The sequence below is a fragment of the Schistocerca nitens genome, chromosome 11, assembly GCF_023898315.1.
Source record: "Schistocerca nitens isolate TAMUIC-IGC-003100 chromosome 11, iqSchNite1.1, whole genome shotgun sequence".
Taxonomy (NCBI): Eukaryota; Metazoa; Arthropoda; class Insecta; order Orthoptera; family Acrididae; genus Schistocerca; species Schistocerca nitens.
In genome coordinates this window covers 198,931,369-198,945,993 of record NC_064624.1, presented here as the reverse complement: position 1 = coordinate 198,945,993, position 14,625 = coordinate 198,931,369, and the positions used below count along the sequence as shown (strand labels likewise).

The 14,625-nt window shown below is 38.2% G+C and overlaps 1 protein-coding gene across 1 annotated transcript in view; it reads right to left on the bottom strand.

Annotated features, from left to right (window-relative positions):
* LOC126213609 (basement membrane-specific heparan sulfate proteoglycan core protein-like) overlaps positions 1–14,625 on the bottom strand; it is an 843,204-nt gene that overhangs the window by 171,515 nt on the left and 657,064 nt on the right. The window contains exons 39-41 of the mRNA XM_049941462.1: positions 13,605–13,675; positions 7,603–7,743; positions 833–979 (exon numbers count right to left, since the gene is read on the bottom strand). Of these exons, the coding sequence (XP_049797419.1) occupies positions 833–979; positions 7,603–7,743; positions 13,605–13,675 (359 nt within the window). The remainder of the gene's footprint in view (positions 1–832; positions 980–7,602; positions 7,744–13,604; positions 13,676–14,625) is intronic.

The following is a 14,625-nucleotide window of genomic DNA, read 5'->3' as shown; positions in this document are numbered from 1 at the left end:
AAAAACAAGACAATGACAGCAGGCGAAAGAACATGGCCACTGCTTTTTGTAGGGCACATGTCTGAGAAAATAAGGCAACCTCCAGAAAAAATTTTTTTCAGTCTCAATATTTTGTTGATATAGGATCAATAACCTTTTTTAATATTTCATGGAGCATTTATTAACCAAAACATCACAGCTGAAGTATATATATTTGGTGACTAGTTTCGAACTAACTGGCTCATTCTCTCATCCCTGACCCACAGAGGATGCACTAAAAGAATGACAGGACAGGCTGAACTGAGAAAAGTCAAGAAGTTTGAGTACAAGATTCTTTGCAAAATAATGGGGCCAAGGACAACAGACAGTATAGACTTTGAAGAAGAGAAGAGTTATACAAGGATAATGAATGGTTGATTGAGTCAATAAAGAAATGACAACTGTGGACATCTGCTCAGGATGGAAGCATCCTGAATGTTTTGATAAATGGTTCAAGGAAGTAAGGAAGGACCTCAAGAGCATTGCAGGACATCTCAAACCGGTCAGAGTAGAGATTACTGATCCACAATTTCAAGAGTTTCCAAGAAGAGGAAATGTAGAACAGCAGCTGGATGAAAGAGAGAAGACAGACAACCGGAGAAACAATGCAATGCTTTTTGGCTGCAGAAAAGGCTTCCAGAATTAAGATCTAGCCACAACTTGTTGTTCCTATGCTTTACACTGGTAACCTGCAGCAGTTTCTTCTACCTGTTTTTGTGTAAATTTCCTTGTTATACATCCCTAAAGGTTCTCCTCCATCATGCAATATGTGGAAGGAGACATGAATGAGTGAAATAAATGAATGAGTACTTACTACAGGGCTGCGCCTGGAGAAATCTTGGAAGACCAGCTCCCTGGCCACAGGGTCAACACGCAGTCCTTCTGTTATGGGTCGGTCCAGGTTGAGGGGGTCATCAACAAGCTTGAAATCCTGTGCGTCGCGTGTGAATGCTGATGTTATCTGGAACACAAATAAAAATTAAAAATATATTTCTTACCTTTAAAATATGAATAACTTAAAAGCTGCAATATGCAAGACTTTTACAGCATTCTAAATGTAAACTACCATATACACAGGAGAGAAGAATTTTATAATGTTTATCTATGCAGTGTGAACTGTTTACACTCCTTTACTTTCTGTCTTTACTCTCTGTAACCAAATACAAGATTTGTTTTGGATTGTGGATATGTAGAACATTTTGTCTTATTGAATGGAAATAATCACAAGAATCCATTGTACCAGGGGTAGTTATAAGGTTTTAATTATCAACCTGAAAAAATAAGATTTCATAATTAATTTTTTGTTTTTGAAAAGCTCGCAGGTATTCAATCAAATGGCATCATCAAAATGGTGCAATATTTTGACAAGTTGACTTTTCATCATCTTCAAATAGTTCTGACACACAAGTTCTGCCTGAACATAGCAATAAATCAGCTTGCTGAAAGATCGCATCATTGATGATGCTACCCAGCTGAATACCTGAGAACATTTCAAAATCATCATACATCCAGAAAAGATAAAATCGTACAATTTTTTTGTTAGTTTGCAGGTAGAAATGCCTGCAGTCGTAGTACACATCGAAATCCCTCTCATCACAGTACCAGGGAATGCCACTACAGGAGCCAAAACAAAATGGTGGTGCCTAGTGATAAAGTATATCATGCGACAATTCTTTTTCAGCAGTAGTGGAAAATGATACATTTGCTTCAGACTAATCAATACGGTTGACGAAGTGATCTGGATGGGCTCGACACTTCTGCAACATTTCCACTGATATGGAAAATGAATTACTGCATGAAATGCCATTTTATTACTGGTCTGCACCCATATTGTTTTGTTGCCTCTAGCGGCGTGCTATAATACTGTATTAGAGGAATTTTAATGTGTACCATGGCTGCAGACATGTAACTGTAAACAAACAAAAAATGAATTATGTTACTTAATATTCTGAAGCTGTTAATTAAAAATTTATACTGACCATTCGTATATCAATAATATGGTGTGAATAGTAGTGCTACGATTGATGGTAACACCATGTTTTCCGGGTGATATCAGGTAAATTTTGTAATTTAGCATTTTAACATATTTACACCAGCTGTACCTCAATATATTCATGGAATTTTGCTTCACCATCATGTGGTATTTTGCTTCTAAGCTAGCAGAATTGCTTCACTTGGTCTACTTCATGGTCTCTAATTTTGATACAATTACTCGCTACTCTCAATTCTGCTACTCCTCATTCTGGTCATCCTTATTTGGTTCACTCTCAATCTGTATTCTGTGCTCATTCCATTCAAGATGTCCTGTGAATCTTGGTAACTTTCATAAAAATAGCAAAGTCATCAGTGAACTGTACCATTCATAATCTTTCATTCTTTAATTTTAACTCCATTTCTGAAGTAGAATATTTTGAAGTACTTAGATGACACCTTCAAGTTTCCAAGATAAATGTTATGCTAAGTTGTAGCTTTGCAATTAAGAAGAGACAAACAAACAATTTAGATGAAAACTGTAAGAATCTGATTGATGCCATTTACTGACATGTCTGGCTTTCTCCTATTTATGTGAGGTGTCACTCGGTCACGGCTCTGAGAATTATTCACCATTTCCTAAAGTTGTGGAAGTTGAGATGACACTGCTATCCGCCAATCTCCCCGTCACTGTGTTAGACATTGTCGGCACAAATTCAACAATTCAACAAGATTGTATCTGAAGCTACAGCTCAACACACTCAATTTCATGTCTCTGGGCACTTCACCTCAGTAGCTTATGTGTGTCACTAAGAAAAAAAGATACCGAAACAGAACTAGCAGCTTACTGAATATGACTGTAAGGGTAATATCTACATCTACACTCCACTAACCACCTAACAGTGTGTACTTTTCATACCACTAACTAATCCCCCCTTCCCTGCTCCATTTGTGTTTGGGACGTGGGAAGAATCTTTGTCAGTAAAGCGTCATTAATAGTTCTAACTCCTCCAATTTTCTCATTGTGGCTATTTCACAAGATGTATGAGGGAGGAAGTAATATGCTCCCTGACTCTACCTGGAATGTACTTTCTCAGAATTTCAACAGTAAACCTCTATGTGATATACACCTCTCTTGAAGTATCTGCGACTGGAGTTTGTGAGCATCTCCATAAAGCTATAACATCGACTAAGTGATCCCACAACGAAATGCACCACTCTTCATCGGATCTACCCCATCACTTGTATGAAACCAACCCAGTAGTGGGCCCTGAAGAAGTGTTTCGTAAGCTGCTTCTTTAATGGATCAATTACATTTCTTCTTATGAGGTTTATTATGGAATCTGTTTTTTTCCTAATATTTGTTGTATGTGCTCATTTCACTTAAGGTCACTCCGGATGGTTCCTCCTACATATTTTACAGTAGTTCTTCAAGTCCCAGACCACAGCCACTGTTATTCGAACACATGTATATGTGTACTGATCTACATCTTCATATCGATCAATCAGGTGCGTAGCAGCATCAAATTCCTCGCTACTGTAACTTTAAAAGCCACCTTGAGCAGAGAATGCTACAATTTTCTTCTTTCTTCCTACAGCGAGCTATAGCTTTGTGCCCGGAGCCTAAAAAATACCACACATTACACTGAGAATGTTCAGGGATTTCCAGAAACTGAGTATGTTGGAACATTGGCTATTTCACAAGATATGACCATTTCTGATAGTGTGATTCTGGTGGTAAAACGTGTATATGCATAATAAAGTATTCTACACTAAAATTGTCATTCTAATTGTAAGAGAGTACAGGGTTAATCTAAATGATGAACCCGTTTTCAAGACTTCGTATTTATTCGAGTACAATTCAAAAATGAACAAGCTATGAAAAGAGCAAGTTTCAAAGTTTTTCACAATGTTTGATAACAATTTAATAAATTTAATAATTTGTAATTTATTAGTTTTAATAATTATTTAATAATTAGAAGTGTGATAAATGTTGTAGGCGTTCAATGTGGCCACCATTGGCTGCATGGCAAACATCTACGCAGTAGCCAAACTCGTCCCACACACGCAAAAGCGTATCTGCTGTTAATGAGAGCAGGGCAGCAGTGATCCGGTTCCGCAGATCGTTTCGAGTGGTTGGTAGAGGCAGGACGTAAACAGCTTCGTTCACATAAGCCCGTCAGAATAACACCGTAAGAAATAGTCGCAGGTTGTGAGATCGAGAGATCTCGGTCGGAAGTGCAGAGCCACTGCTGAGGAAGGAAGTCATTCAAAAAGCCTGGTACAACACAGTACCAATGGGGTGGAGCTCCATCCTGTTGGAAAATGAAGTCCTGGGAATCTTCCATAACATGTCCAGGTATGTGATTCCCGTTACAGTTCTTTCCGCAAAGAAAAATTGTCCATAAATCTTTGTACGGGATACGGCACAGAACACGTTGATCTTCGGTGTGTCTCTTTCGTAATGGTGAATGAGGATTTTCCAAACCCCATATACGAACACTGTATCTATTGACTTTTCCACTAAGGTTGATGTCGCTTCATCGCTAAAGATTACACACTGCAGATTGAGCGAGGTTGCACAGCGGTCAGCACACCTGACTCGCATTCAGGAGGATGAAGGTTCAATTGTGCATAGAGCCATGCTGATTCAGGTTTTCCACGATTTCCCTAAATCGTTTCAGGCAAATGCCGGGATGGTTCCCTCAAAATGGTACAGCCGACTTCCTACCCCGTACTTCCATAATTCGATGACACTGATGACCTTCCTGTTTGGTCTTTTCCAACAAATCAAGCAACTGACCTACATGCTGTAGAAATGTGTCATCCTCCATCTTTGCTAGCACATAAGCTCAAAATGCGAGACATTTCTCTTTGTCATTGGGGTTGAGAGCCTGCACAAGTTGTAATCGGTAGGGCTTGTACAGCAAACATCGTCTCAGAACAGAACTTTCCGTACAGTTGGTTTGGGTACTCCAAGTTCTCAACTGGCTCTATTGGTAGACTTACTGGGACTGTGCACAAAACTTGCTCGAATCCGTCGGACATCGTCCTCTGACACACGCGGTCGGCATGTGCTTTTTCCTATGCACACACTCCCAGTCTGTTTAAATTGCTTAAACCAACGGTTAATGCTTTTGTGAGTTGGTGGTTGAATACCAATTGGTACGAAATGCCCACTGCACTGGAATTTGTGAATCACTTTTTCCGAACTCGAGAATGCAGAAAACCTTGTGCTCCAGATGCCATCTCACTCACAACTGACAGTAAAACGGAATGATGGCCCTACTGCCGTGCGAAGTCTACCGGCCGCTTCAAAAACCGTCACCGCTTGCCCACCCCCACCGACCAAAAACTTTGAAACTTCCTCTTTTCATTGGTATAAAGCTAATTCATTTTGGATTTGTACTTTAATATATACCAATTTTTGAAAATGGGCCCATCATTTAGAATAACTCTGTACTTACGGCTTCATTTTTACTTGTTAAGAAATTGTTTCATTATGTACAGATAATCGGTAAACAGATAACTCACAACCTGTTAATAACTTACAAAAACATACAAAAGAATGTATTACTGGATGTCTAGCTGCTTGTTACGCTACGCAAACAAGGGTTTACACTGCAGCTCTCATTAATTATCTACATTTGACAGAAGTTGTTTTTACAGGTATGCTGGGGTGACGAGTCAATACTCAGTTACAGCTTTTAAGAGGCACGCTGGAAAAGTATCAGAGATCGAAACCTACTTCTGGATCAGGTGCTATCTTTAATCTACACCACAAACTGTTACAAAATCAAATGGAAAATCTTCCAAATGACAACTATGAAATAGGTAAATTCAAATGCAAATAACTACGCCCAGACATACCGAGCCTCGGCTTCAGGTTTGATAAAAAGGAAGTTGATTTTGCTATTTTTGGGAGTCACAGCCATATACTATTGTCCAAATGTTAACACTTTCGACATTTAACTGTTCTTTTATTTCGTTTAGAGCACTGTTGTAATTTGAGCTCTATACCACAGTGATTCATTACCATCCTGTGGCAATTAGCAGTAGCACATGTCAAGTAATTCATATCAATATTTGATGATACAACAACAATAAGTCGAGGTCAAAATTCAGCAGCAGCATACAATCTGTTGATGGCGAAGCACGAAATTGAATTTGGAGGTTTGGTTTAAGACATAAATCGTGTTGACACGATGATCACTGTATCTCATGATAAAGCACATTCACATCTGCTACCACAAGCAATGTGAGCAATTACCAATACAATAATAACAAATGCATATAGAGACAAAAAACTGCAACAGTGTTCAAAACAAAATAAAAGAATATTCAAATGGTGAAAGTGCTATCATTTACACACAAAGAAAGTCAATGCTTGAAAAAGTATCATAATGTGAAGTAGTTTGCTGGGGAAAGAGGTAAAAATTACCTTCATCCTCGGTGAGATCATGGCAATTATCTGTAAAAATATTTTGACAGTGCTATTGAAAAGCATCATCACAAGTACAATTATTTAATTTATTACAAAATTAGTATTGTTAGTACAAGGCTAACATAAATGGAAGACCAGTATTATCACTTAAGCCAGCTACGAGTCAAAATAAAAGCAACCGTTGGAGAATGACTGTACCTTACCCAACTATAAACAAAGGTAAACTATTGGCAGAGTAATATTTATCTCAAGGATCTGGGTAAAAATATGTGTTGAAAAACTATAGTTGATCCTGTTACACAGCATAAGTCAATCAATGTGATTAAAATGTTTTGTATTAATGCATTATTTGCTAATAAGTCATCTACATTTGACACTTAACAGTTTTTTGCTCTTGGTTGTTGAGACTGATGTGTCTGTTCTACAAGAGAAAATAATCAACCCTCTTCTTAATTTTGAATTGTATATTTATGAAAAAATCAAATGAGAAAAGTACTTCAAAGCTATAAGGGAGCTAATATTTTTATGGAAAAAAAGAGAGAGAGAGAGAGAGCGAGAGAGAGTAATATTACTGTGAAATAGTTCCAGAGAGGTGGTCTTTCATTGAGTTTCCTAGGAGTTCAAAGCCAATAGATTAATGAATGGCGCAATAGGCACCCATACTACTTTGAAGAGAAACCTTGCAATTCATGGGACACGATGTGAATGGCTGGACAGATGAATAAACTACCATAGTAGCAAGCATCTGTATGGAGTTGGTAGAGAGACAGAGGATCTGAATATAAAAAAGGTACTGAGAATATTGTGAATTAAAGTTAAAGAAAAGTAACAAGTGTTGAAACCTTGTAATAATTCATAATAACCCTTTTAAATAGCAGTAGCACCTGAGAAAGATCTGTGGCACTGAAATTGCTGCATAACAATAAACTATGACAATTACTATTGGGCTGCACTGAGAAAACATACGAATTAAAAATAGTTCTAATGCTTCTGTTCTAAAGTTTTGTAAGAAGCGCAGAAAGACATTCAGTGTTACTGGAACACAATTTATATATAAAGGTTAGGTTTCACTGTTAGATAAGAATAAGAAAGTTTTAGACAGTCTCAGCAGGGATTCAAAGTCCACCGTTCCCGTTAACGGCCAGGTAGGAGAGCAAGCAGTGCATTACCTGATTGCGGTACCAGGAGGAGCTGGTGCAAGAGTCGGTGATGCCCATGCAGAAGCAGCTGATGCAGCCCTCAGGGTTCTGCGACGCCAGGTGGAAAGAGTTGGGCTTGCATTGGTTGCACAGGGTCCCCGTTGTCAGTTCCTGGCATCAGGAGAGCAACATGGGTGCTGTGTACGTGCTAGCCTCTAATTTACTTATAACTATGTACACTACATCTAATTAGGATGTGGAAAATTACTACTCATCTATAAAAACTGCACTGTGGCTATCATTTTAATACATAACAAGTAACCTCCATCCCGACTCTTTAAAGAATTGAACTTACCTTCCCACACCTAATTACATTACAAATGAATTAACGCATTAAGCTAGTTTTTCACACATTTCAATGTTCGTAACAGCATGTCTGCATGTCTCTTTGACTATATGTCATACAATATAATTTTGCAGGTATATTCAGTAGTACATATGGAAGACACTGCAAACTGCGTTGTGTAGGGAATTAATAGTAAAGAAGTAATAAATCAAAACACCATGCCAGATGCTGCAGTTTTACTGCATTGTAAAAGGGCATTAACTTTTTTCCTTTCTCTTATTATTTTGTGTGGTCGCGGTGGTGTGTGTGTGTGTGTATGTGTGTGTGTGTGTGTGTGTGTGTGTGTGGGGCGGGTGGGGGCTGTTATCAATGAGAAAAAGTTTCTTAAAGGTTTGACATTATATGCAAAGTTTGCTAGAAGTTGCCAAGTGCTCTCATTCTTAAATACTGGCTGAAAGTTGTCTGGGTTATTGACGCATTAAGTGTTATGCTATCTCAACACATTTACACTGTTTGTAACATTATAACTTGACTTACTGCGTTAATTCTTTAATGTAATATTATATCTCTAAATGAATACATGATGACAGAATTTTAAATTTTTAAATTCAGTCAGTAATAATGAGGTCTGTTCAAAAAATTCAGAAATATTCGTAATTTTGTGAAAATGGTATGTGGAATGACGTGCATCCCTGCACACACCTGTGTTTAATATGTAACTGTCAGAAGTTTCATTGTTGTACGTCTATTAGTTACTGTTCAGTGCCTTATAGAGCAGAATGTTGTGTCGCACAGTTTGCAAATTTTGAGATGGTAGAGTTAGAGGAGCAATGTGTCTGCACTAAATTTTGCATGAAACTCAAGAAAACCTTTACAGACACACCAAATGATGTAGGAAGGCTACAGTGGTGAGTACTTAAGCCATAATCAGTTTTACAAATGGTTCACACGGTTTAAAAATGGCTGAACCCAAGCTAAAGGTGACCCTCGTTCTAGACGCCCTAAGACGTCTGACGACGATTCTCGTGTCGGGAACATCAGTGAAATTGTGCTTGGCAATTGAAGACTGCCTGTCCGAGAGATTGCAGGAGACTGTAACATATCAGATGGATCATGTCACGAAATCCTGACACAGTATCTCTGAATGCATTGTGTTGCCACCAAGTTCATGTCACAGCTCACAAGCCAAGAACAGAAAGAGCTTCGCCTTGCAATCTGTGAAGAGTTTTTGGGTAGTGCAAATGAGAACGAGACGTTTCGTAAGAGAATCATAACTGGTGATGATATGTGGGACTACAATTACGGTGTTGAGACCAAGGTTAAATCTTTGCAATGGGTCGGAAAAGGTTCACCCAAGACAACAAAAAACAAAAAAGTTCTAAGATCACCCATGTTGATGGTTTTCTGACTTTGACCGATAAGTTCATCACAAATTCATGCCACAGGGACAAACTGTTAATCAATGGTGCTGTCAGGATGTGTTGTAACACCTACAAGAATATGTGAGAAAGAAACAGGCGAGACAATTCGCGGCTCTCGCATCACGATAATGCACCCGCAGAGTGTGACTACTTTGCAAAAAACTAAAACACTGTACTGCCTCATCCTCTTTACTCTCCAGACCTGTCCCCTGTGGACTTTTGTTTTTATTTAAAAAGTTGAAATCCCCATTGAAAAGATGAAGATTTTCAACAATAGACGAGATCAAAGAAAACTCGCAGACAGCGCTTCGTGCGATCCAGCAAGAGGTCTACCGAGACAGATTCTGGAATTGGAAAAGACGTTGGGAGCAGTGTATCAGTTGTGGAGGATATATTTCAAAGGAGACCGTGCACAATAGGTAAAAGGTAAGCGTAGAAAAAATTTGTGAACAAAGTTCCTGAATTTTCTGAACAGACCTCCTATTGTGAAATAACAGACCTCCTCTTATAAAATATTGAAAATCAAATTTTATTTGTCTCTGGAAGATGTTAGATGGGCAAGCTGCAACTTCTTTTATTTTTCAAACCACTGAAGCGCAATTCTGTGTAGTCCTTTCTTCACGTACGTGATGCAAGAGTTGTGATATCCTGTAGAAGTCAGGGTATCTTATTACAGGTACCTACATCTGCATGCAGATGTAGATTTCACTGTATTCACTTTATGTTTTCACTGGTGTTTGTGCGCAGTTTGCAGTGGCATTAACATTCATACTTCTACCACAGATGCCAACAAAGGTAATGTCAAATTTAACTACGGTTTGTAGTTCAGTTATTATAAAGTTGATACGGTTAATAGTGCTTTGGGCTCTCTACCACATGGAGCAAGAAAGTGCCAAACCACCTAAACTGGCCATTATTACATAATCTGTGCAGATCAAAGCTATTAAGGCAAACTCCACAATGCTACATAGATTCTGTTCTTTTTTTTTAAAGTAAGGATTTTTAATTGTGTTTTGTTTCATTGGAAGAAGTTTAGAAAAAATGTACACACGTTAATTAGCTATGTTGAGCAGAATGTTAAATCTGTATTGACAAACTAAGTGGCCTGCTGTTTACATCATAGTGAGGGGAAACTGTAATTAGTTAACAGGTTAACCATCATCAACAGTGCCACTCCCATGAGACACTGTGGAGAGATGTGCGATATTATCAGGGACACAGGTCCAACATCCACGTCGGGTATAGAGGCAGTTTGAGGGTGAGTAAAAATGGTACATAGTTAAGGAATCAGAATGCTATGTCAAATGGTAGACATCAGCCAATCAAACTCTTTATGACACTCTGCACATAATTAGTGCTGTTCAGTAGGAGGTCTCATACAGTTGAATGTGTGCTTTCTCTGATCTTTCACACCAAGATCTCCACTGGAAGTACTAACATAAGTGAGGTTATTGCTCTTCAGACGTAAACACACACTGCTAGGTATAATGTGTGAATAGTACTTGTACAACTAGCTTACCAGTGAGATAAAATTTTATCTGTATTTCTTTGTGTTTTAGGATATTTGTGCAACAGATGCCAGATAATGCTCTCTGAAACCAGCTGCATGATAAATAAATGCATTTTCATTAGAGCATCATATGAATGACAATACACGAAATTAAATGAACTTCCAGCCATTTCCATTTCCAAAGTCAGTAAAAGTGCAGAACTGAAGTGTTTTCTAAGAACGTAGCATATTAATTTCAAATCATTAAGTTTCCTAAGGCTACAATGAAATGAATTCATTAATTCATGCAATACATTCAGTCCCATGTGTTTTCCAATGCAAAGAGACTTCAATAAAACTGTATACTTAGTAGGAGCAGGAAAAAACCACTTTATTTTATGGCCAAATTTGGTGTTGTTTTTTGCTAAATTCAGCTTCATTTATTAGGTATGTTCAGTGTTAGTTTATTTTTTCAATCCAGTGTTATTTGTTTAACAATTTTGGCGGTTCCTTCCCAATTCAAGTGCTATTTTTCACCAATTTTGGTCTTTGCTAATTTACACATTACTTCTGATATCACATCATAGTTATGCAGCAAATGAACTGCAATTTTAAGATTATATGAGGTCTGCTCAAAATATTTCAGAACATACGCAATTTCGCGCTATGGGTATGTTGCAAATAAATGTGGTTGGCATTACTGTAGATGCCTGGTTTAATGTGTAACTGCCAGAAGTTTCATTGGTGATGTCTCTTACTTACTGTTCAGTGCTATATAGAGTAGAACGCTGTCGCAGAGTTTGCGAATTTTGAGATGGCAGAGTTAGATGAGCAATCTATCTGCATTAAATTTTGTTGAAACTCAAAACAATCTCTACACAGACACACCAAATGATGAGTGCTTAAGCCTTTTTTGGTATTACGAATGGTTCACACTGTTTAAAAATGGACAGATGGAAGCTAAAACATGACCCTCGTTCAGGATGTCCTTAGACCTCTACAGACGATGCTCGTGTCAGGAACATCAACTAAATTTTGCTTGTCAGTTGAAGACTCACTGTCCAAAAGATTGCAGAAGAATGTAACATTTCAGCTGGATCATATTACGAAATCTTGACACAGAATCTTAGAATGCATTGTGTTGGTGCCAAGTTCATCTCACAGCTCACGAGTCAAGACCGAAAAGACCTTCACCTCGCAATCTGTAGAGAGCTTCCTGATGGCGCAAATGAGAACGAGATGTTCCTTAAGAAAATCATAACTGGTGATGAGATGTGGGTCTACGGTTACGATGTTGAGACCACGGTTCAATCTTCACAATGGGTCGGGAAAGGTTCTCCGAGACCAAGAAAGCTCATCAGGTCAAATGTCAAAGCCGTGCTAATAGTTTGCTTTGACTCTGAAAGTTCATCATGAATTTGTGCCACAAAGATACACTGTTAATCGACGATACTATCGGGATGTGTTGTGACACCTGTGAGAAGGACATGTGGCGAGACGATTCACAGCTCTTGCATCATGATAACACATCCTCACATTCATCTCTGTTGGCGCGTGGCTCTTGCACAAAAACCAAAATCACTGTGCTGCCTCGTTGTCCTTACTCTCCAGACCTGGACCCTGCAGACTTCTTTTTATTCCCAACGTTGAAAACCCCACTGAAAGGACACAGATTTGCTACAATAGACGAAGTAAAAGAAAATCTGCAAACAGCGCTTCGCATGATCCAGCAAGAGGTGTACCGAGACTGCTTCCGGAACTGGAATCGGCATTGGGAGCAGTGTATCAATTGTAGCAGAGGGTATTTCGAAAGAGATCGTGCACAATAAATATAAGGCAAGCGTATAAAAATTTTGTGGACCAAGTTCCAGAATTTTTTGAGCAGACCTTATACATGAGCCTCAGGCCTGAAGAAATAAGAAGTCAAAATACAATTTCAACATTCAATAACTATTAGTTACTGGTGTACTGACATGCTCAGATTTATAACATTTCCGGTAAAGGAAAATGACAAATACCAAAATATATTATAAAAGTTGACCATTTCTCAGTATTTTGTAAAAATTACCAAATTTGTGTTACTTCATTAACAACTGTCAATTTCACATTATCATTTTCGTGAAACTTTCCTGTCCCTACATATAAGCTCTTGATGTTACCTGCACTGATAGCAAAGCACAGAGAAATTTAGGTTTTACACTTATGTCAGTTCAGTAATTGATATTTCTTTTTATTTTATTTTTAGTTTGTATTTGCTACGGGGTGACTAAACAGGTAATTCTCATGATTCCAATGAATTCATATATGTTGTACTGCAAATTATTGAAGTACAGGATAATATGAACATAGTTTATGGAATGGAAACTACATGCTGAGAAAAATCTACATCCACATACTTGAGTACTTTTTCTGCACTTACCACATTATTGCAGCAAGGAGAGCATGGGAGAAAAGTAAACAATACATTAAATTTCCACTTTACATTTGTATCACAGAAAAGCAAAGAGGTACTATAGTTTAGAATCTGTGTTTTTATATGAAGTTAATTTTTTGCAGTGCTGATACCAGCCAAAAACAGGTATTAATCCATGCTATGTGCAATTTTTAGTAATTAATTAGTAATAAAATCCTCATAGTATTAAGTTATACTTGTTTTGTGGCTTTTAACTCCAGCATAAAAACTAAATTTTCATTGCAGAGCTTGGTCACTGGCTCTCTATAGCCAAGTGTGGCAGGAGTTTCTCTTTATTCTGTCATTTTCAGGATCTCAACTCACCTTGCAACGACATTGCCCAGTCACAGGATCCACTTCAGTCGAGAGGCTACCAGCAGCATCGCACGGACCACCTAGAAATCGAAGGCTGTGATTAGCAACAACACAACACACACATTTTAAATAAGTACCTATCACACAAGTCTGCCCAACTAGAGGAGGGGGTGAATAAGTTTATGTGATGGATAACCTACCATTAGTTTCACACATTCTCCCTCAGTCAGGAGACAATATATCACAAGTTTTGTTTCCTTCCCTAAATGTATGCAAGGGCAATATACAGGAAATTAAGACAATCTCACGGAAGGTAAAAAGAGGTAGATAAAGATGAGATGGGAGATTCGATACTGTGAGAATAATTTGACAGAACACTGAAAGATCTATCCCAACAGTCCAACAAATTTCAAGCCTGTATTAATGAAAATGCAGAGAAAAATTAAGATGGTGATTTTTACGTTTCAGGTGTCCTAAATAGACTCCTGCCACTCAAGTATGGCGTACAGAGAATGTTCATAAAATCATATGGAACTTCCAGGAAAGTCCTTCTTTGGGATGTTGTTCAACTCAAGCATCACACTGGCTTGAATGCTGCTTCTGTCATAAAAGTGTTGACCCTTCATGTGAATTTCTGCACGCTGCCATTTCGTGGCAGGCTAGTATCGATAACACGAAGGCTCCTTACCTGTGATAGTCTTTCTCCAGAAAAGAAATGTCTGTGATTTGCGTTTTAATCCAGTCCCAGCAAACGTGCATACATTGATGTTTTTGTTCGGAAGTCAGGGCGCGCACGCACTTTTCTCTTTTTCAAAACATTCTGGAGAATGTCTTGAACATTTGATTCAGATATGCTGCAATTTGTGACACAACAACGTTGACACGCTACAGAATGAATTTTTCACTCTGCACTTCCTGGCATATTAAAGCTGTGTGCTAGGCAAAGAATCGAGCTCGCAACCTTTGCCTTTAGTGCACATTCCGCTGCACAGTGAAAAATTCATTCTGGAAACATATCCCAAGCTGTGGC